This window comes from Myripristis murdjan, chromosome 18 (assembly GCF_902150065.1).
Source record: "Myripristis murdjan chromosome 18, fMyrMur1.1, whole genome shotgun sequence".
NCBI classification, from domain to species: Eukaryota; Metazoa; Chordata; class Actinopteri; order Holocentriformes; family Holocentridae; genus Myripristis; species Myripristis murdjan.
The window spans coordinates 5,069,821-5,094,598 of NC_043997.1; the positions used below are offsets into that span (position 1 = coordinate 5,069,821).

At 41.2% G+C, this 24,778-nt stretch overlaps 1 protein-coding gene across 1 annotated transcript; it reads right to left on the reverse strand.

The window, feature by feature from the left end:
* On the reverse strand, positions 1–24,121 carry LOC115377020 (butyrophilin subfamily 3 member A3-like). Its single transcript, XM_030076874.1, has 6 exons — positions 23,946–24,121; positions 19,664–19,984; positions 19,280–19,499; positions 18,620–18,687; positions 18,134–18,253; positions 1–647 (listed from the first exon to the last, which is right to left on the reverse strand). The coding sequence occupies exons 1-6, from the start codon at positions 24,010–24,012 to the stop codon at positions 1–3; spliced, it is 1,443 nt and encodes a 480-aa protein (XP_029932734.1). The 5' UTR covers positions 24,013–24,121.
* Positions 24,122–24,778: the final 657 nt, after the last annotated feature.

The window sequence follows — 24,778 nt, forward strand, 5'->3', positions numbered from 1 at the left end:
TTACTTAGCCAGGGCACTGTAGCGATTTTGGTCTGCTCTAAATGAAGGACTCTTTTTCCCATGCATGGAAGTGTAAGGACCACACACAGGGAGAGAGCAACTATTGGAGCGAACAGGGAAACTGGATTTCTGTGCCAAAGGTTTATTGAAAAGTGAAGTGGTCGACTTTGCAGCTGCTTTAGAGAGATCAGGAGTGCTGCGTTTAGGACTGCCGATGTGCCCGGGACTGTTGCCACGGCTTGGGCTGCAAGGTGGAGGACCGCTGTCCTGCACCGGGTCTCCATGTTTTGGACCCTCACTCTGGGAATATTTGCTGAAGGATGGGCAGTTCCTATGGGGTGACAGGCTTGGCTTAGCGTCACTGTCACTGGTGAACATCCCAGTGTGTGGATTGCGGTCAGTGGGACTTTGTGGTGAGGAGCTGGTGTTGCCATTAACACTGATGTGCGGGACAGAATTAGGGGCCATGATGACTACAGACTGTTGCATGTTCAGCTGTTGATTTTGCATCTGGTTGTTGCTTTCAACGCACTGCTGTGACAGGGGTTCAGCAGGCTGGATGTTTGGCAGCAACTTATCCTCTGTGCTAGCTGCACTGTCACTGGAGGACCTCCTGCTTGTTGCTGGTGTCGGTGTCTGGCTCCATTCTGTGTAAATTCAAGATAGAGGAATTGTCACCACTTGTTTCAGTCCTGACAAAACTTTACAGTCAATGTGTTGTGTGCCATTGTCTTGTAATACAGGATTCTGTAACTCTTTCACTTCAGAGAAACTCAGCTCTGTTTTCCACCTTCAGATTTACTAACATTTTTTTTTTGATCAGGTGGGGTCTATTTAAACCTCCAGAAAACTATTGCAATAAAAAAATGTTTATGTGTGTCTTGTTGATGACACTTCAGGTGTGGCTCTGTTCTGTTGGGGTCCTAAAGCAGAGCAAAGGTTTTTTGAAAAATCTACTGCATCTGCTGTACTTCATATGCATCTACTGTACTTCATATGAGTCTAATGTACTTTATATGAGTCTAATGTACTTTATATGTTGTCTTTTATTGTTTTATTTGCCTTTTCCTTTTTTAATTCCACCCTGTGCTGTTTTATTCTTTTTAATGTTTTATTTTTATTTAATATGTTAATTGACTGTTTTTTTACTGTTTTAAATTGTGTCTCATTGCTTTTAATGTCTCCTTAAAGCACTTTTAATTACCTAGTGTTGAATTGTGCTATACAAATAAACTTGCCTTGCCTTGCCTTATATTCACCCACTTGCACACATTAAAGTAGGAAAAGTCAGTCAAATATGAAGCAAAACAACAACAACAATGTTCATCAAGTATTTAGAGATGTCAAACATCTCACGGGTTATTCGACCCCTAGGATAAAAGGAGGGGTGAGCCTGAAATGCAAAACAAAAATGAAAAATGAGCTGTTAAATCTTGTGTTGGTGAATTTGTAGGAAAAAAAATTGACCTCAAATTAGCACCCAGCTGATGTTCATGAACTCCCCCACCCTCGTGCACACACACTCAAACACACTCATTTGTGTGTTGCTGATGTCTGGGGTGGGACGCAGGGGTGTGCGGAGGCACAACTATTTGTATTTGTATTTGTTTTATTCAGATTCAGATTTGGTAAAAAAAAAAAAAAAAAAAAAAAAAAAAAAGTGGGCGTGGCTTATTTTGGAGGTAATTTATTTATTTTTTTAATCGTTGGATTTTAACCACAAATAAAAATAAAATGACTGAAATTCCTGCTAATTAAAACTATATAGGTTTAGGAGAACCACTCTAACTGCTATGAATTCTGCAAATCACACACATAAATATATAGAGTAAAAAAATATATATATGTACAGTACAGGCCAAAAGTTTGGACACACCGTCTCACTCAATGCGTTTTCTTTATTTTCATGACTATTTACATTGTAGATTCTAACTGAAGGAATCAAAACTATGAATGAACACATGTGGAGTTATGTACTTTACAAAAAAAGGTGAAATAACTGAAAACATGTTTTATATTCTAGTTTATTCAAAATAGCCACCCTTTGCTCTGATTACTGCTTTGCACACTCTTGGCATTCTCTCGATGAGCTTCAAGAGGTAGTCACCTGAAATGGTTTTCCAACAGTCTTGAAGGAGTTCCCAGAGGTGTTTAGCACTTGTTGGCCTCTTTGCCTTCACTCTGCGGTCCAGCTCACCCCAAACCATCTGGATTGGGTTCAGGTCCGGTGACTGTGGAGGCCAGGTCATCTGCCGCAGCACTCCATCACTCTCCTTCTTGGTCAAATAGCCCTTACACAGCCTGGAGGTGTGTTTGGGGTCATTGTCCTGTTGAAAAATAAATGATCGTCCAACTAAATGTAAACTGGATGGGATGGCATGTCGCTGCAGGATGCTGTGGTAGCCATACTGGTTCAGTGTGCCTTCAATTTTGAATAAATCCCCAACAGTGTCACCAGCAAAACACCCCCACACCATCACACCTCCTCCTCCATGCTTCACAGTGGGAACCAGGCATGTGGAATCCATCCGTTCACCTTTTCTGCGTCTTACAAAGACACGGCGGTTGGAACCAAAGATCTCAAATTTGGACTCATCAGACCAAAGCACAGATTTCCACTGGTCTAATGTCAATTCCTTGTGTTTCTTGGCCCAAACAAATCTCTTCTGCTTGTTGCCTCTCCTTAGCAGTGGTTTCCTAGCAGCTATTTGACCATGAAGGCCTGATTCGCGCAGTCTCCTCTTAACAGTTGTTCTAGAGATGGGTCTGCTGCTAGAACTCTGTGTGGAATTTATCTGGTCTCTGATCTGAGCTGCTGTTAACTTGCCATTTCTGAGGCTGGTGACTCGGATGAACTTGTCCTCAGAAGCAGAGGTGACTCTTGGTCTTCCTTTCCTGGGTCGGTCCTCATGTGTGCCAGTTTCGTTGTAGCGCTTGATGGTTTTTGCGACTCCACTTGGGGACACATTTAAAGTTTTTGCAATTTTCCGGACTGACTGACCTTCATTTCTTAAAGTAATGATGGCCACTTGTTTTTCTTTAGTTAGCTGATTGGTTCTTGCCATAATATGAATTTTAACAGTTGTCCAATAGGGCTGTCGGCTGTGTAGTAACCTGACTTCTGCACAACACAACTGATGGTCCCAACCCCATTGATAAAGCAAGAAATTCCACTAATTAACCCTGATAAGGCACACCTGTGAAGTGAAAACCATTTCAGGTGACTACCTCTTGAAGCTCATCGAGAGAATGCCAAGAGTGTGCAAAGCAGTAAGCATATATATATATATATATATATATATATATATATATACATATATACATGCGGTTCAGTTCATTCACACAGTCCATGAACCAACTCAATCAACCAACTCAGCTTCGTTGTGGAATTGTGAATTTTTTGAGTTTGGACATTTGGGGGATTTGGAGTGCTTTGCGTTTGTTATTATAATATATAACTTGGTTCTGAAGTGCTTTGAGTAGGCCAATGTGTTTTCTTGTTGTGTCATTTGATGTGTAGGTTGTTTGAATGTGAATAAGCATCCTTTGTGTGGTTCAAGTAAAAGGGAAAAAAACAAATAATCAAACAATAAAACTAGAAAAAAAAGAAAGACCCAAACAAATACAAAAAACTGAAACAACTGATATGACTGAATCTTAAATATCTTAAATGTCAGGAGAGAGACCTGGCTGGCACCCTTTAGATCATAATCAAAAATAAATTAAAAAATATTCCCTTCTCAAACCGTCACACCACCCTGGGCGGGGCCTCTTCAACCTCCTGCCCTCAGGTAAGAGGTACAGGACCATTGCTTGCCGGACTAACCGCCTGAGAAACAGTTTTTATCCGTGGGCGATCAGGCTGTTGAACTCCAATAAGTAACCCCTCACCATCACTCAGAACCCCAAGTGCAATAAGAATTGAGTAGTGCAATCCTGCTGAATGTGAATGTATGTGAATAGTGAAATCCTGTCCTTGTTTTTTCTTTCTTTTTTTGTTATTTATTTACTTATTATTATTATTGTTGTTGTTGTTGTTGTTGTTGTTATTTCTAGTGTGATATAACTTGTGTGAGTCTTTTAAATTCAACATGGTGGGTACTCCGTTTCATTGTGGAATATGTGTACAATGACAATAAAGGCTATTTCTAAAGAAAGGAGAGGAAAAATGAATGTGTTACTCACTTATTTTGTAGCGTCTCCATTTCCACACAACAAAGACGACAGCAAAAACACACAGGGAGAGAAAAGTCAAGAAACCAAAAGACAAGCGTATGGCGACAGGAACAGCAGGAGAAGATGGGAAGAAATCATCTGAAATGAAAAAAACACAGAACAAGATGACATTTATATGAAACTAGATGTCACACATATGTAAAGAACCCAGATCACATCTGTAAAACCCCTCTGACCTGGGACGTGGATGTGTGTGTCCCTGCTCTGGTTGATGCTGAGCTGCTGAACCCTGCAGGTGAAGCTGTTGCTGTGGCTCTTCTCCACAGTCACTCTGCTGCTGACAGTATAGAGGCCATCAGGACCTCTGACTGTCTCTGGAGCTCCAGCAGAGAGGAGCTTTCCCTCAGCGTCCAGCCAAAACAGCTCAGGCTCTGGGTACCAGCCTTTACTTTCACACTCTAAAACCACTCCACTGCTGCTTTTGGTCACATTGAGGACAGGAGAGGAGGCAGCACCTGATGCGGAGGGAGAGGAGGAAGTACACACTCAAGGACATACAGTATCATCGGTGTGAAGTACTACATACAGTTCAGCAGTACAGGCCTAGCAGGGGTGAATTAATGATGCTGCTATTCCTCATAACAGCCACTAGGGGCAGACAAGCTAATCATCAACACTGACTGTAGGAAAACACATCATGAGGGAATGAATGCACCATGGGCAATAAACACAGTCCTACTTACCAACAACAAGCTCAACTATAGATTCTCTGCCCAGAGAAGGAATGTAGCATCTGTATTTTCCTTCATCAGAGAGTTTGACTTCAGAGAGTTTCAGTGAAACGTCTCCGTTTACCAGTTTGTCCAGGGACAGAGACGTTCTCCCCTTGTAGGACAGATGTTTTTTATGCTCAAGCTCCCAACCATGACGCCATAGAAGGACAAATCTGTGGTCCAGGTCAGGTGTCGTCCACTCCACTATCATGCCAAAAGCGTCCACAGCAGGGTCCAGGTGGCTCGGCAGGATGATGTCATCACCAAGTATCACCACTACTGGCTGAGGAGGACCAATCAGCTGAGACTGACCTGAGAGAAAATAGGATTTTTTTTAGATCATATCTTCCATGTCAGGAATGAGGTAAAACCCATATTGTTGACATTTAGGGTTAATAAATGGTCCAGGTCAGTATATGTAGTATATGCTCAGTAGGGAGCAAGCAACATAAACATTATTTGCAGTATTTGCAGAGATTATTTTCACCTGAACATGAAATATAAACCCATCACAACCTTTTACCTGTAAACGCAGGTACACAGGAGTGTGTTAGAAGAAGAAATATAACAGTATGAAAACCAAAGCTGAGGACTTTTTTTTTAAATAATGAAATTGATTACAGAGAACGGGGGGAAACAAGACATATTAAAACTATTTATCAAACTACTTCCATCAAAATTCATGTCTACTGAACAGGCAAAAGGATCTGAAGTTAGAAAAGTTACTCAAACGCCGGAGAATGGAGAAGTTCAGTCCTCAGTATAAACACAGACTGAACTTGACAGCTTTCATGATTGTGAACTCCACCCCAATGTCCCCCCCGCCTCATCATCAGGGGCCACAACTTCCTCAGTCACTCACCCGCACACACAAACAAACAAAAACAACACTGACTTTTTTTCACTTCGTCTTTTCGACGGACGCTAGTGGGCGTTGACGTCATTCGACAGGTCGACTTGTAGGTTAATGCCCTATGCCACACATGACAGTGTGTGCTGTAAGCACCACACCTGCTCTGTGACTATCACTGCTTCAACTATCAGTACTCTCCTCTTTACTCCAAATGCCACCTACTGTGCAATAAGGGAATGACAACGAACACACGTTACCTCATACACACTCAGTCACTTCGTCAGCTCCACCTGTCCAGTCTGATGCAGTTCAGTTCAGCAGCTCTGCCATGAATTCTACCTTTTAACACAGTTTATAATGTTCAGTTTGTGTTGGAGAATGTGTCAGTTTAATTCTATATTTATTGTACTGGACTACATTATACTGAGAGGTATTTCAATTTTTTTGTCCTTCTTATTTATATACAATGAGGGGGGACAGAATAGTGGAAACAGCTGTCAGTAAACTGTCCAACAGCAGCACTAACTATGAGCTCAATGCCAAACATAGAAGTGAATGAACTCCTCTATTACTGTGACAACAAGAAAAGCTGAGCATTATAGGCAGCAGGAGAGGAAACTTTATGGCACAACAGCTGGGCTGGATTAGACTGTACAGGTGGAGCAGGTAAAGTGGACACTGGGTGTACATATAATGAAAACAATTCAAAAATGGCTCAACAGAGATAGGCCAACTCTGACAATAAATGACACACTGTATGCAGACTCATTCTACAATGGATCCAGGCCTTCATGATCCAAGAAATAAGTAAACAAAACAAACATAACAAAATAATCATGAGGCACATAAAACCTGTTTGGTTCATGTTTGATGGCGGTCATAATGCTGACTCCTACTCAGAAAAAAAAAAGTCAACAACAGCTCACTGCTTACCTTCACACAGAGACAGACTGAACAGCAGAAACAGGCATCCAAGTAACAGAGCTGGTTTCATCATCGCTGCTCAGAAGTTAATAACCAAACGCCTGAAAATACAGGCAACATGATGATAAAGCAGCTTAAAACAGAAGTGACAACTAAGTTCACAGTTTTGCAATGACCACAACATGAAGTTCCTCCTTCTCTAAATGCAGAAATACCTTTGTGATGGGGTAAAACACTTGACGACTGAGGCCTTCAACCTGGAGCTGATGTCATCAGACAGTGCCTTACCTTCACTGGGTGTTTCAACCCTTAACCGTTACACCCTCCAGTTGGTGGGTCAGCAGGGGTGGCCAAGTCACTGCTCATCAGCTCCAGGTCTCCAGCCCTCCTCCCTTTTGTACCAGAGTCAACAAGAGGCTCACCAATCCTGCATACTGCTGAGTTCCGTTTCTTCCCTGAGATGCCCAGTGTAGTGAGCAGTTTCCACACTGACTGAGTTGGGAATCCTCTACATCTGACTTCAATGGGAAGCATCCATGTCAGCCAGCCTTTCTCTCTGCACTCCATGACAAGGTCTTGGTACTTTGGGCTCTTCCTCTCATGGGCCTTGTCACAGCCTTATTTCCATGGAACAGTCAACTCCACAAGGATCAACTTCTTTGCCTGCTCTGACCAAATGACAATGTCAGGCCTCACGGTTGTCTGGACGATCAGGGGGAAAAATCAGCTTCTTTCCCAGGCCAGCTCTCATCTCCTAACCATGCGCCCCCTGAAGGATGTTGGTGTTAGTTCTCCTTGTGGTGGATGGCTGTTCCCCGGCCCTGATGAACTGCAGTGGTGGTGCTTGTGGCTTTTGTGGCTGTGGTCTTTTCCTGGCCTGCTCCACAATATCTGCAATCACAGAGAGTACCTTGTTGTGCCACCACCTGTATCTTCCCTGAGACAGCGCTGTCTGACACCCACTCAGGATGTGGGCAAGTGTGCCTTTCTTCCCACACAGTTTATAGAGCCAGATTTACGGGAGATGGGAGTGTATCGTACACCGACCTCAAGAGGAAGCTTATGTGGAACGGCTCCAGCCTCCAGAGTTCGTTCCATGAGAACCTCCTTTTTTTGGAGTTCCCATTTGGTCCATGTTCCCTGGGTTGCTAGTCCAATAGCCTTCGCCCTCCGCTCCTCCTCCGCTTGCTGCCGCACCTCTGCCTCGACCATCTCTCTCCTCTGCTCTGCATCTGCCTTCCCCCACTGTTTGAACTGCTCGGTCCCCAGCCCCTGCCGCCTAGTGCAGACATTCCCTATGATGTCTCTCAAATCCAGGGAGCTCTTGGCTTGCCTGGCTGCAGTGTCTGCTGCCCACTTCCGGACTGTCCTTGTCAGCACCCCAGCGTTACTGACTCGCTCGCTGGTGTCCCTGAGCATCATCGCAACCCTGCATTTTGCCACCTTAAACTCCTCTACCACAGATGAGAGTGGAAGCTGGAGCTGACCTGATCTGATGTAGAGACCTGTCGCTGTGAAACTGGGAGGGACACCAAGCCACTGCCTCAGATGCTTGTTGACTCTCCTCTCCACCCCTGCCACTGCGGTTATTTTAGAGGTGTATTTGTAAAATTGCTTCAGTGAAAATTCATGTCTAATGAACAGACAAGAAGATCTGAAGTCAGGAAACTTGTTCAAACATAGGAGAAAGGACAAGTTCAGCCACCAAGAAGAAGTTCAGGATGATCAAATTCAAACTGAGTAGTTTTCCCATGTATACTGATGACTAAATCTTTTTGGCCAAATCTGTTCACACAGACTCTAAAAGGTCAGCCATGAACTGATATCTCCACTGAATGTATCAATATTTAGGGAGCTTAACTCCATATGTGCTAACAACAAATAAATATTCATAAAACTTTGCATTTATCCTCTCAAACAGGTGTCATTGAATATTACTAGTTGCATGAGTGACTGTTGGGTCAGGCTTCTCATTATCATTTACTGTTTATGGTTCATCACAGACTCTGCTTTTTCTTCAAGATTAGCTTTTTCCAGGGCAGTTTCAGTATCTCTGTCCACATCTTGAAGCAAGAGCACGACTGGAGTCACTTTTGCCATGACTTCCTCTTTGTGCTCAGTTTAGTGACAAACTTTCTTCCTTTGCTCTCCAACCGCCTCTGCCATCATTGTTTATTTATGAAATTCACAACTGCAACTTCTCTTTTTCTTCTCTGCACCCCAGCAGTGTAACAGGAACCAGTGTTACCACAGGTCTGCTCAGCACAAATGCAGTCCTGCTCCTGTCCAGTTGCTTGTAGTTTATACACACACACACACACACACACATACACACACACACACACACACACACAAACATTGTGCAAAAAGGGAATTACAACAACAGTAACCAGTCTTTCCCAGTCTGGGATCAATAAAGTATACCTATCTGTCTGTCTGTCTATCTATCTATCTATCTATCTATCTATCTATCTATCTATCTATCTATCTATCTATGTATCAGTCAGCCAGGGGCAGAGCACTGTAACTTAACTGACTGACTGACTGACTGTTGTTGTAATTCCCATTTGCACACTGGGTGGCAGACTACAGATTGTACTGCATTTAGACAGAGGACATAAAAACAGCACCAGTGAAACTTTAGCATTCAGTATTCAGTTTACTTTTATTATTCCACACACTGATTTGATAATGAAGGGCAGTATAATCTGGATTTTGGTGATAGTTTTGTTGCTTGTTCCCTCGCTCACAGGTAAGACAAGATTTATTATCCTATTTCTTGATATTATTAAGTTATGGCAGCCTTAAGTTGACTCGACATGCCCTGTTTGTTGACTTATCTGATTTACTTTTTAAAGATATTGTTAGAACTCTCTACAGGATTTTTACACTTTGAAAAACCATTTCAACCATAAAAGATCAGCCAGATTAGTTTGGAGATTTTCTTCCCAGTTAATCTCATCTGACACCACAAGCTGATTTTTTTATTAAGCTCCATTTGATTTGATTTCACCCCAGAGAAGTTTCATTTGCCGAAACAACAAACAAACCAAAAGTCACTGAAAAGCTAACAAGGAGCAAACAAACTGAAAATAAGTCCCTGATAATAAGGATTGATCTAAACCAGTGTTCCCCAACCCAGTCCTCAAGGACCACCTGTCCTGCAGGCTTTGGTTTCAACTCGGCTTTTGCACACCTGACCCAATTAAGGCCTGCGCATCTTCCTGCACACCCTGTTCAGATAGATCTGCTTCAGCCAATCAGCATGAAGCCCTTAAATGGATCAGGTGTGAAAGAGCAGAGCTGAAACAAAAACCTGAAAACCTGGAAGTTTCTCACATTTCCCCCTCCCCTGGAAGCTTGCCATCAGGATGGTGAGACAGGGAGTCTGCCACAACATTGGCACTCCCAGGTCGATACCGAACACTGAACCTGTAAGGCTGCATCTCTAGCAGCCATCTGGAGATGCGGTTGTTTGAGTCTCTCATTTTATTGAGCCGCTGCAGGGCTCAGTGGTCAGTTTCTAGTTTGAAGTCTCTGCCCAGCAGATAGTATTTGAAGGTCTCCAAGGTCCCTTTTATAGCCAGACTCTCCAGTTCAATGGCTGAATGCCTGGTCTCTCGTGGCCATAGTTCCCGGCTGACATAAACCACTGGCTTTCGGTCATTTCCTTCACCCTGAAGCAGGACAGCCCCCAGAACCACACCAGAGGCGTCTGATTGGGCAACAAAAGGTTGGCTGAAGTCAGGGCTCTGTAATACTGTCAGTGCAGAGTGCCCCCTTCAGGTCAAGGAATACTTGTTCATACTTTCCTTCAATAGCAGTTGATTAGGGCTGGATTTCCTTGTCAGGTCTGTTAAAGGGGCTGCCTGGGTGAGGAAGTGGGGAACAAATCGCCGGTACCACCCAGCTAAGCCAAAGAGGGACCCGAGCATCTTCTTGGTGCGGGGACGAGGACAGTCCTTCACTGCCTGCACCTTGTCTTGTTTGGGCCGGATCACTTCACCGCTGCTCCTGTTTGTAGGCCTCTCTCTCCTGGATCTGCATCTGCCTCCTTTGTCCTGTCCCCTGGGATCATCATTGTCTCCTCCCATGGCCTGGTCCTCCATGCCCTCCTGGTCACATGGAAGAGTCCCTGGGTCATACTGTAAGGCTTTTCCAGGGTCTCTCTGCACGGCCCTCTGTATGCTCCTGGTGCTATAGCAGCCTGGTTTCTTTTTGTTCTCCAGTGTCAGTGACGAAGACACATCCCACCACTACCACCAGTTATAGTACTACAGCTAGTAAGACTATGTGTGGGATTTCAGTGTGGCTGTCTCGTACTGGAAATGAGCAAAAATGACTCTGCAGTCTGCAACAATACAGCCTCACCGCAAGCTGCCACCAAAAGAACAATAACCTTCCTCAATTCCAGTCTGGCTTTTTCTACCTCTCCTGGCCCCCTCCCTAATTGGACTATCCCATTGAATAGGGGACAAGTAGCCAAGAGAGGGAAACACAATAAAGTTCACATTTCAATAGCATCATTGCACTACTGGGGAAGAATAAGGAAAAAAAACATGAATGCACATCATTGTTCACAAACACTGCATTTACAAACATACAAACCTATAGTTAAGGACAAATCTCTTCTGATGGACTAAATGAACACAAATCTAACAAATCAGTGGCTCCACCTAGTGCCCAATTTGGCACAGATGGCCTAACTCAGCTGATAACAGGGACTGAGCTAAACAATGTAGGGAGTCTGGGCATATGAAAAGGTAACAGAGGGAACCTTTCCACAAATAGATTCAAAGGCAAAACTGCATTTTGTATTGGATTATTAAATTATAGCAGAATTAAGCTGTTCCTCATTTTGCTGGGGATCCTCTGCTGTGAAACAAAAAGACACCAAACCCAAAGAGCAGCTGCCCTCTGGTGGCAGACTGAGACAGCGCAGAGACCATCAGTATGACTTCAGGATCGACTCCCAGGGGAGCCACAGTTTCTGAGATTTAGGATCAGTTCATGAAACTGTGATTCCTGTAAATATTTCTCCAAAGTGCTGGAGGCACTCTTTGCAAGGTGACTGCATTAGTTTTCTCCAAATCCAGCAGGAGAACTGAATTATCAAATGCAAAAATAACAACAACCTAAACAAAGCATGTCTAAATGACTGTTGGCCTCCACGCACAAAGACTTTGAAATGTATTTTAAATGTAAATCAGCAGTGTATCTTCGGAGTCCTGTATGTGGCCTGTATGTGTGGCCTGATGGCAGTAGTGTGACTGCAAACAAGTAGACAGTGACAGGCAAGCTGTGACTTGACTCGAGTTTTATCTCCATCACAAAGTTATTTCCGCATTTAGAGAAGAAACACAACTTCATATTTTGATCAAGAGGGGCTGGAGTTAAACTGAACATAAGACTGGACTAAAACAAGTTGCACTGCTTGGACCGGATCAGTTCTTTAATCTTTGGAAAGCTGTGGATGTTAGTTGTCACTTCTGTTTCCAGACAGTGGGCTGCTTTATCATTTTTCCCCCTGTATTCTCAGGTGTTTAGTTATTAACGTCTGAGCAGCGATGATCAAACCTGCTCTTCTATTTGGATGCCTTTTTCTGCCGTTCAGCCTGTCTCCATGTGAAGGTAAGCAAGCAGTGTGCTATTGTTAATTAGTGATTGGCATTATGACTGCCATCAAACAGGATTTACATTCCTCAGATTGTTCTCATCATGATTATTTTATTGTTTAATTTATTTCTTGGATCATGAAGGCGTGGATCAGAATGAGGCTGCATGCAGTTTGTCATTTATTTCAGAGAGTTGGCCTATCTCTGTTGAACAATAGCAACATTATAATTTACTAGGGATGAGCGAGTACACCACTATCTGTATCTGTATCTGTATCTGTATCTGTATCTGTATCTGTTTAACCATCCACATTATCCGTATCCGTATCCGTACTCGAAGTGGGCGGGGCCTAAACCGAAAGTGGGCGGTGCTTGATCCGGAAGTTGGTCGAGTTTGACCGGAAATGGTGGGGCTTTTCCGGTAGGTTATTTTAAGCCTGAAATTGATACAGGTTGATCAGAAGTTGCTAAATTTATTGTTTATTGGAAAACTATTTACAGAACAGCCTCAGAAGCTTCAGATCAATGTTTTTTTTAATCACAATAGTAAATGAACTATTTACAGAACAAGCTTTTTATAAACACAGAACATGAATATTCTTAAGTGCATCAATTAATACAATACATGCAGTAGGCATTATGAAGTACTAGAGAGAGAGTGTGTATATATATAGGCTATAGATAGATAGATAGATAGATAGATATGGATATATAGCTTAATTTGTAATATTTATACTACTACTAGGCCTATATTTATTTTTTATGAACTACAGTGAGAAAGTGTCAGACTTTCAGTGCATGCAGCCAAAATAAAATCAAAATAATAATATACTTTGTGTGTTCAGCTAATGTATGTGTGTAAGTGGTGTGTGTGTGTTACTACTGTGACTCTGTACCGCGTCCGGTACGAGCAAAGTTTTCCAACTTACTTTATATCAGAAACCAGCCGGTAACTATTAAAACTATTAAAAGGTTACTATATATATAGTAACCTTTTATTTCACTGTAACCTTTTAATTCAAGGTTACTATATATATAGTAACCTTTTAATTCACTGTTTAAATGTCTCTTCTGGCATTTATTCCTTATATTCCTTATTAGCGCATATCAAATCAGATAATGTGTGATATGCATGTGTAAACAGAATCATTCAAAGAACTTGTAATTGACTTTTTTTCTTGTCTTTGTGTGTGTAATCAACTTGTGAATTTTTATAGTGATATCTGACAGTAAAATTTTGAACCACATTCACCTGTGTGTTAAAACTGTTTTTTGGTATTATATGGTCATAAATAGGTGATTTTCAAAACTTTCCACCAGCAGGATTCCTTGGGACTTTTTTCCCCTCACTCAGGACAAACTGAGGATACAAAATCAGTTGAGTTTACTTCTCTTGCAATTTGTCCTAGGTTGACCCCAATTTTGGCCTAAAATTACTGGACTAAAAGTAATTTTTCCTCTCTTTGTTTAAGTTCAAACTACCATCATGGCTCTTTGATGATTACAGTAATATGAAAGATTTGATCATAAAAACCAGAATAAATGAACTCAGTCTTCATTGTGATATATGATGTAATGTTCCTATACATGTTTTTATATTTTGTGGCACCGCAGAGAAAATATGAATAATTAACAATTTGGTTTCACTTCAGTTTGTCAGAAATGTCACTTTTCACAAATTATTATTGTCTGCTTTTGAAATGAAATGCTTCATATATGTAGAAGTAAGTGCACATTTCTGCAGAAATTCAATGTAAAAATGTTGGAGCTTCACCATCTTCTGCTGTGTGTGTTGAGCTCTGTCAAGCTGCAACTCCAACAGTGCTTATACAGCAAATCTGAATTTCACCTCAAACATTCTTCTCTGCTTCTGTTTGCACACAGGGATCGAGATACAGCGTAAGGGCAAAAGTATGACGAGACTTTTACCAGTTGTCTTATGTTGTGTGTACTTTAATCTTGTGCCTTTCTGCTTCAGTGAGAGTGGCAAAACTAATTTTTCCTTATATCTTTATTTGTAAAATTGACCCACGTTACGTAAAGCTCTTGTGTACAATCTCGTCCTATAAGTGCTATTTGGCATCTCCAGTTCAAAGTTCTGCTGGACAAATACTGACACTTTACACACTTTATGCACTTTACACACTTTACACACTTTACACCCGCTTTAAAGTCTCTGCATTGGCGGCCGGTCAGCTTTCATACTGACTTTAAAATTCTTTTATTAGTTATTATTTTTATTAGTGCCGTTGCCATGCTCATACATACAGCATTAAAGATCAGTATATTAAAGCATTTTTTGCTGTGTAGTTATTAAAGCGCTTTTTGTAGTCTACTGACCACTCAAAGTGCTTCACAATGTTTGCCTCATACTCAACACACACTGATGGCAGAGGCAACCATGCAAGGTATCTAGCTGTCCATAAGGAGCATTGAGGGGTTCAGTATCTTGCTCATCAGCACAACACTATCTATCTATACAGACAGACAGGCAAACAGAAACAGACAGAAACTCACAGATAGATAGATAGATAGATAGATAGATAGATAGATAGATAGATAGATTTATGTCAAAAACACAGAGGTAGGTGTGGTGAGAACTTAGAAAAACAATGACAAATGAGATATCCCCCTAAATCTGTCTGAAAAAAATGGCTTAAATTTTTTTTGGCGGCATGGACACTAAATGACTCTAACTCTTGTCTAATCTCTAATCTCAGTAGATCTACAAGCACGACTTTGAAATTTAATCTGTCTGATCACTGAAATCCTTTAGGAGGAGTGTTGAAAGCCACCAGCAAATACATGATGTAATAGCACGTTATCGCCACTTGGTGGTGATCTAGAGCTGCCTTGAAGTGAAGAACAGAGGCTTTTTATGAGTTAAAAAAAAAAAATGATGTTGCTTTATTTCAAAGAAAAATGGCCACAAAATGTTTGATCTAATAAAAGGACTTAACTTCAAAAAAAGAGCAAAATATACTACTATATTTAACAGTATGCAAAATAACACATTCCTCACAAATATAAATCTGTAGCACATCACAGTTTGTATTTAGGCATTTGCACAAATTTAATTGACCTGAAAGTGCTTTAACAAACACCAACAATCAGCTGATAAAACCTGCAGCCTTTTCAAATTGTGCCAAGATGAGCACTTGATTGTTGTTTTTAATATTATCATTGTTAATACAAATAATTTAGGCACTTAAGTTATGACTTAATACACAGAAACCATTCAGCCACGACTAAACTAAAAACTCATAGGCACTGTCATACAACATTCATATAAATACTCTAAAGCTTTTCACAAACAGGCAACATTTGATCTCCGCCTGCATCAGGTTGATTAAGCTTTCCCATTTCCTCTTCTCAGCACTTGGCTCGTGTTTTCACATGTGCCTCTTCTCATTTTCTACCTTATTGTACATCTTTCTGTTGTAGTTGTAGTTTTTCATAGCTGAATTCTTCTGTACACTGTTTAAAATTGTTTAAAAGAGGACGAAGAAAAGAAATGAAAAGCATAAAAAACGTAAGCTTCAGATGTCCTCAGACTTACATTAGAGGTTTGCAGAAGCACGATTAGATTATTCATGAACTTCCTCAAAATGTAACTCAATAAAGATAAGAACATAAATTCACTATTTCCCTTCTTTTAAGAGATTCTGAATTCAAAGCAGCCAAACTATGTCCACTTTAACACCACAATGACTCAGCACGTTGGTGCATTTCTCTTGTAACAGATAATAAAACATCAAAATATATGATATATGAATGATTTTTTTTTTTTTTTTCACTTTGCTGTGAATTGGGCTGTCTGCTAAAGGGAATAAAAATGCCATAGGATTATTGGAGCCATATTTTACATTTTTCATGGCCAAAACAAGAACCATGCCAACTCTTAGTGCTACCACGGTAGAAAATGGTAAAATGATGGATGGAAGAAAAAATAAATCCATGAAAACCAACCACAGAATTATATATCGAACCCTTGAATTTCAGATATGTACCTTTGCATTTGTAAACTGTACCGTTTGATTCCAATACAATTTTAATGCCGTTAACATCACTTTAACGTATGGATTTATGAATCAGTTTGCATTACAGATCTGAATCTGTGCATGCAGGTCGGTAAATTAATTTATTTCTTCCACCATGTGGCCCTGGGGATGTTTGAAGCCGTTCGTGCAGGCAAAACCCTCACATTGTTGTAAAAAGATGTAAAAACAGCCCAGAACATGTGAGTCACATCACTTCCTTCTGTCTGGACGAATGGAGAGGACACCTGCTCGGTCTCAGGTCATCAGGTTTCTGCTTGTGACAGAAAAGTCCACTGCTCTTGGTCTAACTCAACCAGGACACTGTAGCGATTTTGGTCTCTAAATGAAGCACTCTTATTCCGATGCATGGAACGGTTAGGACCACGCTCAGAGACACAACTTTTCGATCGAGTAGGCAAACTGGATGGGCGGTTCCTGAAGGGTGACGGGCTTGGCTTTGCATCACTGTCACTGGCAGACATCCCAGTGTGTGGACTGCCGTCAGTGGGACTTTGTGGCGATGAGCTGGCATTGCCATTACCATTGATTACCACAGAGTTAGGGTCTATGATGACTTCAGACAGTTTCATCTTCTGGTGCCGATTTTGCATCTGGTCATTGACTTCAAGGCGCTGCTGTGACTGGGGTTTAGCCAACTGTAACTTCTCCTCTGTGCTAGCTGCACTGTCACTGGGGGACCTCCTGCTTGTTGCTGGTATCGGTGTGTGGCTCCATTCTGTGTGAATTCAAGATAGAGGAATTGTCACCACTTGTTTCAGCCCTGACAAAACCTTACAGTCAATGTGTGGTCTGTCATTGTCTTACATGTAATAGACTACAGGATTCTTTAACCTTTTCACTTCAGAGAAACTGAGCTCTCTTTTCTACCTTCACATTTACTAACATTTTTTTATAAGTTGGGGTCTATTTAAACCTCCAGAATATTACTGCAATAAAAAATTGTTTATGTGTGTCTTGTTGATGACACTACAGGTGTGGCTCTGTACTGTCCAGGCCCTGAAGCAGAGCAAAGGTTTTTTGAAAATTAGAAATCACATGTTCTAGTCCCTCAGTGTCCAAAACAACAAAAACTAATGTGAGTAAAATGTTGATATATCTCATATGTTTTATACAGCTAAAAAGGTCAAACTGACCTCAGACATCTATTCACCCACTTGCACCCATTAAATTAGGAAAAGTCATTAATATGGAGCAAAAACAACAACAACAATGTTCATTAAGTATTTAGAGATGTCAAACATTGAATGGGTTCAAACTGAGCCCTGAGATAACAGGAGGGTTGAGTCAAAAATGCAAAATAAAAATGAAAAATGAGGTGAAAAAAAAAGACCTCAAATTTGCACCCAGCTGATGTTGATGAACTCCTACACCCTGGTGTACACACACTCAAACACACTCATGTGTGTGTTGCTGATGTCTGGGGTGGGGGGCAGGGGTGTGCACCATTATTTGTATTTGCCTTTGCATTTGTTGTGGGGCAAAATAATTCGGATTCAGATTTGGTAAAAGGTGTAGCTTAAATTGGAGGTAATTTATTATTATTATTATTTTAATCGTTGGATTTCAGCCACAAATAAACATAAAATGACTGAAATTCCTGCTTACTAATAACACTATATAGGTTTAGGAGAACCACCCTAACAACTATGAATTCTGCAAATCAAAAGAAATATAATATCATTTACATTTTTTTTGTGTACAGAAAAAACATAAAATGTATTCCTGACTTACCAGCTTCCTTTGTCATTTTCTTTGTGACAAAAATTCCAACTCCAACTCCAATTGCAAGTGATAAAAGGCTTGAAACAATAATGCCAGCCAAGTATCCTGTGCAGGGCGCTGTGCTTTTAGCTGACAAGAAAGAAAGAAAGAAAGAAAGAAAGAAAGAAAGAAAGAAAGAAAGAAAGAAAGAAAGAAAAAAAGAAAGAAAGAAAAAGAAAAAGGAAGTAGCATTAATTTGTATTCCCATGATATGATACAGCTGCTACCTACCATTAACACATTACTTAGTTCTTGCATTTTCTCTTAAATGTCCCCTTAAGTAGCTTCAAATTTAGAAAAACCATTATTAAGCTCCATCACTCTGATACTCTGAAAAAAGCTGGGCCACTTGACTCGACTGCACCGCTGATGTAGCAGGTGGGTGTTCCTTTAAACACTTGAGGTGTGTGTAATGTGAGTTCTTCAGGTTAATGCAGCTATGTGATGGACTCTTACCTGGTAAGTGGAAATTGATCTTCCTGATGTTGTTGATCTGCGGTTGACGAATTCTGACGGTGAACTTTCTGTAAAGAAGGAGTGGATAAACTGAGTCGGGGATTCGTTTCTACCTACTGAGTTGCCTCTTGTTCTTCTCAAAGAACTTGAAACTTTCTGTACTTCCTCAGCAACATTTGACTTTCCTCACATTTGTGATTTAAAAACCATCTTCTACAGGAATTACTCCCTGTTTACCTCACCTTTGATTGCCTCTGCTTTTTGAATGATAGTTTTTGTCTTTCAAATTGCAATTATGGTCACATTTTCTATACTCAAGCAATACTCTGCAGCTCTTTCTCATGAATAGCCCCTGATTCAATCAATTGCCGTCTTATGTCTGGTAGCAAGCAACAGAAACAGGGAGTGACGCATTTTTTGAATTTTGGAGATTCTGAATTTTGTCGCTCAAATTAGTTGGTGGATGAGCAACTGGACATACGTAATGTTCATGTTCATTCTTGTATTATTACTCCTCCTTCCCTGGTTGTGTAATTTTTTTCCCTCTCTACTGACGTTTGCACACTGCTGTACTTAGGACCAACAAAGGAAATGAAATGGAAAAAAAAATGTGCCTTAGAGGTTCTCACTTTCAAGTTAAATCAATGAAACTGAATTAACCTGCTGCTGTCGGAGCTCTGGACCTTCACTGTGCTCGTCACTGTATAGCACTGGTTGACATCAGGGTTTCTCAGAGTTGAGCCTCTGCCTTCGATGACCTTGCCCTGGTCATCCAGCCAACTGACCTCAGGCTTTGGCAACCAGCAAACCTCACACTGTAGGGTTTCTCCATCACTGCCACTTTCGCTGGTGATTGAGATATCAGACTGAGACACTTCCCCTGTAAAAAAAAAAAATGAAGAACCACACAAGACGTTTCCTGTCATGTGTCCTGAATGGGGAAGTTCTAATGTCCGGAATCACTGGGGAAGCTGCAGTTTCAGTGCCATACATACAGTACTGCTGTCAGATGATTTGTACATTAAAATCATTGACATTACATACCCACAGTTAGGTGAACAGTTTTAATGATTTGTTGCGTGGAGACGATGAGGCAGCGGTAGGTCCCCGTGTCACTGGGCTGCACATTGGAGATCATCAAGGAGATGTTTCCGTTTTTCATCTCTGTCATGAACAGGTGTGTCCTGAAGACATGGGCCGGGTTCTTCATCTCATGTGTCTCACAGCCGTCACGGTAAAGGTAGACCACGTCTGGTTTCAGGCCCTTCTTGGACCACTCCACTGAGATGTCCTCTGTGGGGGGGATCTCACAAGGCAGCACAACATTTTCACCGGCCCATGCAGACACCTTCACATGGGGTTGTCCTGAGGATGAAAAGACACAAAGAAGACACATCAGCGTTGACGTTGGGGGTTTGCAAAGACGGAGACACGGGGCCTGCCCCTGGGCAAAGCTCAGAAAAAGGTGCCTCCTTATAGTTAAGCACAACACCTGGATGTCTATGGACAATTTGCTCCAACAATGTGATCCTATAGACATCCAAAAACTGAGTAATATATCTTAATATCACTTCTCAAGACTCCAGGTTTGTAAAATTACCCAGAACTATCTGTGAACAATCTCTCTAACCAAATAAAAGATATGTAGGCTTTTCCACAGCTCGAGAACTAATTGAAAATCTGCTTATTTGAAACTCCTGATGACCTTTTTTCAACACAGTAAAGCAATACATACTCCAAGTCAAACTCAATTTCCATGTCATCGTGTTACATAGCCAGCCGTAATGGTGTTTTTATTTATTTCATTGTTCATGACAGCAAACTAACTTTTGAAGCTGATACTGAATGAATGAATGAATGAATGAATGAATTATTTATGTGTCTTGCCACAACTGTGGCCCATCCCACAAAGGAATTATAAGACACCAAATAAAAATATATCAACATCCATAACAAAACAAAAAACACTGCTTGACACAACAAAACAAAGGAAGGAAGAAAGCAAACAAGCAATAATACAACAAACTCCAGGCACTCAACGCTACACTGCCATCTTCCTCTTATCCCAGGCCTTCTCAATAAAGTCAGCCACTGCTTGTGTTTTGTATTTAAATAGCCAAGTTAACATCTCTTTGTCCTGCATTAGGTGGATTGTCTGTACCTTAACTCGATTAAACAACTTAAATCTTAAATCATGGTAAAACGGGCAGCAAAAAAGAAAGTGCATTTCATTTTCTATTTCTCCAAGGTCACACATATGACAGAGCCTATCCTCCTCATTGGTTCCCACCCAACGGCCTGTCTCAATATGTAGGGGGAGGATACCTGATCGTAATTGGGTATACAAAGACCTCTTTTTCTTTGTGAGATAATACATTACATAATTTTCAGTTCCAAATTGTGTTTTTACTTCCCTAAATGTGCGTAGTTTAGGTTTGCTTACTAGTCCACAAAGTCAATCATATTATCCAGTACATCCTCACAACCTAGTCTATTGCACAACTCACGGAGCTCTCTTGTCCATAAACCATTGTTATCTATGTCCCAATAAAACACCCTTTTGGTTAGTCTACAGCCTGTTCCATAGCCTCATCATACAGATATTCCGGCGACCCTCACACGACTCCCACCCCATATCTCCAATAATGGCTACGGTTGGGGCGAACTTGTGTACCCCCAGGAAATATCGCATAGCTCTGTTGCGGATGGTTTCTAAGGCTGGGAAATTGTTGAAACCCCAGACCCCTGCCACACAATCCATTACTGGGCACACACATGCATGGTAGAGTTTGGTGTGGAGAACCCCATATTTCTCAACATCTTGGTTTTACCAATGACCCCACCAAGAGCCCTACTGGCTGACTTGGAGAGAACTGCTGAACCTTTTAAAAAGTTCATATGTTCATCAAGGAATAGACCTAGATATTTATAGTATTTTGTGTAATTCAGACAGGGTGTCTCCGACCCTCCGACCAATGTCGATATCATCTGCAAGGAGGTACAACAGAGGCTGGATTTTTCTGAGGAAGATTAAATAATTCAGTGTCAGTTCTGCAGTGATGTCTCTGGATTACAAGGTTTTTGAAGAAGCAAGACAAGCGAGGTGATCCGGGTCGGACAGGCCGAGTCCACAGATGATGTTTTATTTTGCGTTGGCCAACATCAGCAGGTAGAATTTAATTTAACTTAGGACAGTGAACATTTTACTCCTGTCAGTATCAACCTGCTGAGTTTATTAAGGGAAGAAGCGTTTATTAAGTATGTTCCTCTTTTCTGTCTTCTTGCAAATAGATAACAAAAGATGGACGTGACTTATGCCACACGCACAAAAACAAGTTTTCTCTCTGATGACGCACACACACACACACACACACACACACACACCATTCTCTGGGCTTTCTGCCACCTCTGTTGCAAGAGTGTACATTTCCCCAGATCTGAGTGCACCGACTAGAGTGTGGCATGTGACTTCTTAAAATGATGTTTGAGTTATTCTAATTGCCTCTTCTCTATTCACTCACTGTGTGGCTGCTGTTAAACCTTGCAACTCTTGTGCAGCACTGGGTGCCAGCAGTGGGTGTGGTCTTTATTTCTCTCAGTTGTTCCGTCTCTTTTGCCCCCTCCCCATCTTTCTGTATTTCTCTCCCCTCTCTTACGTCTCACTGTCTCCCTGTTCTCCCTGTTCTCTCTCTCCCCTCCCCCTCTCCCCTCTCTCTCACTGGTTCTCTCTCTCTCTTTCCCCTCTCTCTCCCCACCTTTTTCCTTTCTATTTCACTCTTTCCCCTCCCCTGTCACTCACTCGTTCTCTCTTCCCTATCTCCTTCACTTGTTCTCTCGCTCCTCTCTCTCTCACTTGTTCTCTCTCTTGCAATATGGTCGAGTGCAATATCTTTATCAGTATAAAGCTCATTTTTTTGATAAAGGTAAAACGTGTGAGGAAATGGGTTTATTAATGAAATATTTTGGTGGTGCAAAGACGCCTCGGCCTACAAATCATATTCTGCAGACACAAGGAGACATGTTTGTTTGCCACAGAACCAAAAAGTCACATCATCATCATTTTATTTATTTATTTATTTTTCAGGGAAAATTAAAGTTATGGTGCACGAGTTATTTCAATGAAGTTACAAGTCAGAAATAGAACCACTGAATCTGTGAAGCTGAGCTGTTGAACCAAAACTGAAGTTGATGTTACAGCGTTGCCAGTAAGCGTGAACTTGAAGGTGTTATTTGGGTGCAGTAACTCATCAGTGTGGCAGCCACACAAACATGAACTGAGCTGCTCTGAGAGTCAGGGAGGAAATGCGTACGTAAAACTACTAAAACCCACCAACCCCCTCCTTCCTAATAGCTTACGTCCACTCTCTCTCTCTCACACACACACAGCTATGCAGGAAGCTGGGAAACACATGACTGGCACGTTGCAATCACACACTCTTCTGCAAACACACACAAAGTGCGCTTGATGATGTCAGAGGAGGAGTGAAGAAGAGGGTTGAGAGATGATATCTGGGCTGACGGCTGGCAACTTAATTACAGATCAGTGTGAAAACCCCTCATAATCATTTGGAGAATATTTTTTTCACTGTCAAAAAGCTGGAAGGTGCATGCAAAATCAAGAAAGGACACATTTGGCAAAGTACTGTCTTCACCAGGAAGTTATCACTGAAATCAGCTGGAAAAGAGGCCAGTTTGGGCTTTTAAAACCACAAAACAGAAATGAGCTTTGGTGAGAAATTCCCTCTTGACTGTGAGACTTTATTAACAGCAGGGCTACTGCGATATGAACTGCGTCATTTCGGGTTCGGGTTTTCCTCTGGTCGTGCAACAGTGCAAAATCACCACAGGGCGAGATTCACACACACACACACGCACGCACGCACGCACGCACGCACACACACACACACACACACACACACACACACACACACACACACAGGTAACCAAAGTAAGAGGTTGTGTGCAGTAACCTCCAAAGCAGAACGATACACAAAATTTAACAACTTATTTCCACAGCCTGATATAACAGACCTGTGTAAATTATAATGTTATTGTTGTTCAACGGAGAACTTTTTAGAATAAAAGACAAACTGTATGCAGCCTCATTCTGCAACAGATCCGCGCCTTCATGATCCAAGAAATAAACTCAAAAAAATTAAGAAATACATCAATAATAATCACGATGAGGGCGATGTGAGGAATATAAAAGCTGTTTGCTTCATGTTTGATGGTGGTCATGTTGCTGTTTCCTACTCAGACAAAAACAAAACAAAACAAAATAAAACAAACAAACAAACAAACAAATAGACAATTATCCACCACTTACCTTCACACGGAGACAGACTGAACAACAGAAACAGGCATCCGGATAATAGAAGAGCTGGTTTGATCATCGCTGCTCCAAACGCCTGAGAATACAGGGAGGAAAATGAGAAAAAGCAGCCCGCTGTTTGAAAATACAGCTGACTCTTACAAAGCGCCTGAACAACTAACTAACCAACAAGTAGCCGCACTCATTCATTGTTTACTTTCGGTTTTGCGGCTCATGGCGTCAATAGAGACTCTCTCTCTCTCTCTCTCTCTCTCTCTCTCTCTCATTTTCCATTTACCATAAAAAATTATATTGAATCTATGTATTAATAAATCCTGTATTAATAAATCCTCCATCAGTCCATGAACTGAGCTAGTATTTTAGTGTAATTCACAACTATCAAAAATAAACATTAGACATTCTTCTGAAATGTAAAAATACTGTGCATTTACGTTATCCCCCTTAAATATGACATACAGTGCAAAACCAAAGTGGCATTCACGGGTATCAGTTTAGTAAGAATGTGAGCTGAAAACTGGCAAAATAAACACCATAAATTGTAAACTGTAAACACCATCATTTTTTTTTTTTTTTTTTTTTTTTTTTTTGAACAAGCTGTTGTATAAAACCCAACAGTATTTAACCAAAACCTGAAACGTACTGTACCGTTAACCAAAACATAAACAGGTCCAAACTTGGTCACAGTGTAACTTTAACGTTACAGATGGCGTCATTTTAGGCGACCGCAACACTAAGGAAACAGTATTTTCTCCACTTTCCCACGGAACATGTAAATGTGGCGTTTACTCCCACTGCATCGATCTAATATCAATTAACATGTTAATTAA

What these genes read in the sequence shown, in the direction of transcription:
- LOC115377020 (XM_030076874.1), bottom strand. Translation starts at nt 24,012, where the DNA reads ATGATCAAACCAGCTCTTCTATTATCCGGATGCCTGTTTCTGTTGTTC. An exon ending in AACTGTTCACCTAACTGTGG is followed by an intron (nt 19,500 to 19,663) that starts GTATGTAATGTC and finishes TTTTTTTTACAG; the next exon opens with GGGAAGTGTCTCAGTCTGAT. An exon ending in CAGAGCTCCGACAGCAGCAG is followed by an intron (nt 18,688 to 19,279) that starts GTTAATTCAGTT and finishes CCTTCTTTACAG; the next exon opens with AAAGTTCACCGTCAGAATTC.